The 3608-nt window shown below is 52.7% G+C and overlaps 1 protein-coding gene across 1 annotated transcript in view; it reads left to right on the top strand.

The window, feature by feature from the left end:
• Nucleotides 1-3608, top strand: part of FBXO47 (F-box protein 47) — a gene marked incomplete at both ends in the record, with an annotated part of 8096 nt that overhangs the window by 4112 nt on the left and 376 nt on the right. The window contains 5 exons of the mRNA XM_010142572.1: nucleotides 18-95; nucleotides 805-913; nucleotides 1737-1913; nucleotides 2442-2588; nucleotides 3164-3306. Of these exons, the coding sequence (XP_010140874.1) occupies nucleotides 18-95; nucleotides 805-913; nucleotides 1737-1913; nucleotides 2442-2588; nucleotides 3164-3306 (654 nt within the window). The remainder of the gene's footprint in view (nucleotides 1-17; nucleotides 96-804; nucleotides 914-1736; nucleotides 1914-2441; nucleotides 2589-3163; nucleotides 3307-3608) is intronic.

Below are 3608 nucleotides of genomic sequence, written 5' to 3'. Positions count from 1 at the left end.
CTCTTCTGCACTTGCAGGTTTCCTGTTTCAAGCTGAACGGCTGCCCAAGCCCTCTGCACTGTGTGGGGCTGCAGTGCTACGGGGTGTTGTTACAGGTACCGTATCTTTATGGAGAGAAGGCAAGTACCACAAGGAGAAAAGAAAATTAAGGTAGTTTTCTAAATTAATCTGTGGTTTTGCAAGATATTTAGAGGTATAAGATGGTTTTGAGCCTTTGGGGGGTAGGGGGTAAGTATTTGTTCTCACGGTTCTCTGAATTTCCTCTCCGGTTGTTAAAGTGGCCGATGTGGCTCTGGAGAATTCCTCGGTCTGGATTTCACTCCAACCAGTCTGCGTTTTGATTAGCCATTTATTATCTCAGAAGACAAGGGGGAGGGGGAGCATTTTCTTACACACCTCCAAATTCACAGGAACAGAGACGGTTTAAAGTAAACAGCTGTAACATGTACGCTAGGATATTTTTGTTAGTTTGTGGTAGCTAAAAAAAAAGAATCGGTGTCAGATGAATGAGGTCGTCAGTCCCCAGGGCGTCCCCTGTGACGGCTGCAGCAGGGCCTGTTTTACACTACTGGAGACGTTTGCTTGTTGAAGTGTTAGAATTGCTGTAACGGGCTTTTACTGGAGAGGAACTGTTTAAAAAAACACAGGAGCCGATCCTCTCTTAGAAAAACAGGCATTTTTGAGCACGTCTTAAATGCATTTAAGTCTTGGAAACCTGGTGTGGGAACTCAGAGGCACGGTGTGGTGACCGAAGACTGTGGCTCGATCGATTGATTTTTATCCCCTTCCTTTCGTGATCTGCAGATCCTGACAGCAGGCTGGGACGAGCTGGAGTGTCACCGGGTTTTCAACTTCCTCTGCGAGCTGAGCAATCTGCCTCGTAAAGTGGAGACGGTTGTCAGCAGCAAACCAGGTAGTCACCAGAGCTGACAAATCCCGCAAAAGCAGGTGGAGAAGCCAGGAGATGGGTCTCGATTGAAGCAAACAAACTCTGTCTAGAACTGGGAATGGTTTCTCTCGGCTGAGCCTCGCAGCCCCAGTCCTGTCCTGAATCTCACGTTTGTTTCGTTAGCTCCAGCTTTACACAGAAATTGGGCATTTTACAGCTATTTTCACTTCACCAAAGCAGATGTAAGTGCTTTTGCCTCTGACACGTGTCCCATACTGAAGAGAGAATTCCCGAGGGTTTTTGGAATCGTAAGTTACGTATATACATAAATCTGGACTCAAATCTTTCCTCCTGTACACCAGGGCCAGTGAAGTCACTGGGAAAGGACCCGCCACAGACACACAGGGATGCGGTAAAAAGTCCAGGTCGATGTTGCTGACACTCAGCACTGACGTGGCACGCGCCTCGCGAGAAATCCTCCTGTTACCCCGCACCGAACTGGGTGTTCCTGTGGAACGCTGTTATACCCAGCCCTATCCACACTTCCTCCCATTTCCACTTACTGATGCCAAAACCCAGAAACCAAAACCCGTGGCCGAGAGCCCGGGCAGACACGTGCGAGTCGCTGCAGAGCAGTGCCAGAGGGTGCATCGATGCACTCTGAGCTCCTTCAGCATACCCGGACGAGCCAGGCTCAGGAAGTAACAGCTGAGAATTCACCTCGATCCCCCCAGATGTTCTGGGGCAGCTTTAAGAAAATCCCTCTTTCTCTTCCTCTAAAAATAAAAGATCATTTGTATGGCGCGAGGCTTAGTGGATTTATCGTCTCTACGCTCTCCTACCGCAGGAAGTGCCCAAAAGCTGGAGCTGCGGATCCGGTTGTACTGTCGGAGCGTCCTGTTGAACCACTGGATTCATCGAAGCGATTCTGCGTTTTGGCTGACCCGCATTTTAAAGCCGTGGCCCATCGTCAGTCAAGCTCGCCTGCTGTATATCATCTTTGGGCCAGTGTCCTGTCTCGATGGCGAGTAGCAGGGAGGGGGAGTTCACTTTCAAAGATTGTTCCCTGAGAGGGAGATTGCCTTGCAGGACGCAGTTCTGCTGACGAGCAGGCTTTACCCAAACCACACGGAAGCGCATTGCCTAGAAAAGATCACTCTGCGTATCCAGATCTAACATAAACCCCCCCAGAAATGATACATGAGTGTGGTTTTACACATCTGTAGATAAAGACGTAGCAAAGTTACAACTCAGGTGAAGAACTTGCACCTCTGTTCCTCTACTCTCTCCTCGAGTGGCTCGAGTGCACCTCAAACGGCGTCGGTTCCCTGAGGAAACGGGGGCTTCTCACTCAATTATCAGACCTGGCTTTCTTTAAAGCTCCCTTTGATTCGTGCCGCAACCACCACTGTCCGGCTAAAATGACACGGAAAGAATCCCACCCGCGTCCCCCTCCCCTGACACCCATGAGAAGCCCAGTTTAGCACATTCCTTGCTTGAAAACAAAATTACTTTGTCATTGAATAGCGGTTGTGATCACTATATCGCTCAGGACACGTGGTTTGGCAGAAAATGGTAGAAGGCCCGACAGATGAGAGCAGCCTGAAGGGTCTGGTGGATGCCATCAAACTGCTGTATGACACCGAGGCCAGGGAGTGGACGGCAGGCGACGTCATCAGCCTCCTGGATGAGCTGTCAGGTGTGGCCTTCCCTTCCTCACTAGTCCGCAGGGTTACGGGCTCCGGTCCCCCCGCCGGCAGTACGGGTGGTTCGGGCACGGAGCAGCCTTGGGAAGCTGCTGGTGACACTTCTCAGGGCAGCTGTGGTGTAACTGGGAAAGCCACCACACTGGGAAGCCTGGCAGGAGCTGGGGAGGAGAGAACCCAGCACGGCTCCAAATCCCGGCTGTCTGCCCGGCTGTGAAATATTTTAAGGATCCATGAGACCTCTAAAGTCAGGCCTTGTCTAGCCAGCGTTAGGGAAGCTTTGTCCACGCTGCATGAGCTGGGAACACCGCGTGTGCCCAAGCCAAAATTCTACTGAACGCTGGAAGAGAGTTTGGGGTGAGGTCGTCACGGCAGCTCTCGTGAGTCTGTGCTCTGACAGGAGCTGCTACACGACTCCGCTGCTGCGGTTGCATTCCGGAGGGCATCGCCTCACGCATCCCGAATTCACGCTAACCGCGCGTATTCGTGTCTTCCAGAGCTGCCATCGGGGCGCTCGCTGTTCTCGGCGCTCAGAGCTCGCGGAAACTCTCTCTGATTCATTTCACAGTGGTGCCCCAGGAGTGGCTCATGGAGAACAACGCTCGGCTGCTTATCCTGAGCGGAAACGACATTTGCTTCACTTTCATGGCCAGTAAAGCTGTGAACGGCAGAGCCGTCGAGTTAGGCAGGCTCGTGGTCTTCCTCACTTTGGTGAGTACGACTGGACAGGGCAGGCTCCAGCCTTTTGCCTCTTTCGCCCCCGATTTGCTTTCTCAGGCTTGACAGCTGTTTCCCCATCTGCTCCCACAAACCTGGAGTAAGTCCAGCCAGGGGCTGGTGCTCTTCCACCCTCCAGCCCCAGGCCAGTGCTCGTCTGCACCGGAGCAGGCCGGTCCTCGAGGAGAAGCACCACGAGCAAAAGACAGAGCAGCTCCTCTGCCAGCGTGTCGGCAGTGACCTCTGTGTCCTCAGAACACACACCAGGGCTCTGGGCCCTGGCTGCAGGCGGCCCC

The sequence above is a fragment of the Buceros rhinoceros genome, unplaced genomic scaffold, assembly GCF_000710305.1.
Source record: "Buceros rhinoceros silvestris isolate BGI_N320 unplaced genomic scaffold, ASM71030v1 scaffold35168, whole genome shotgun sequence".
Classification (NCBI taxonomy): domain Eukaryota; kingdom Metazoa; phylum Chordata; class Aves; order Bucerotiformes; family Bucerotidae; genus Buceros; species Buceros rhinoceros.
This window is presented reverse-complemented; position numbering and strand designations above follow the sequence as displayed.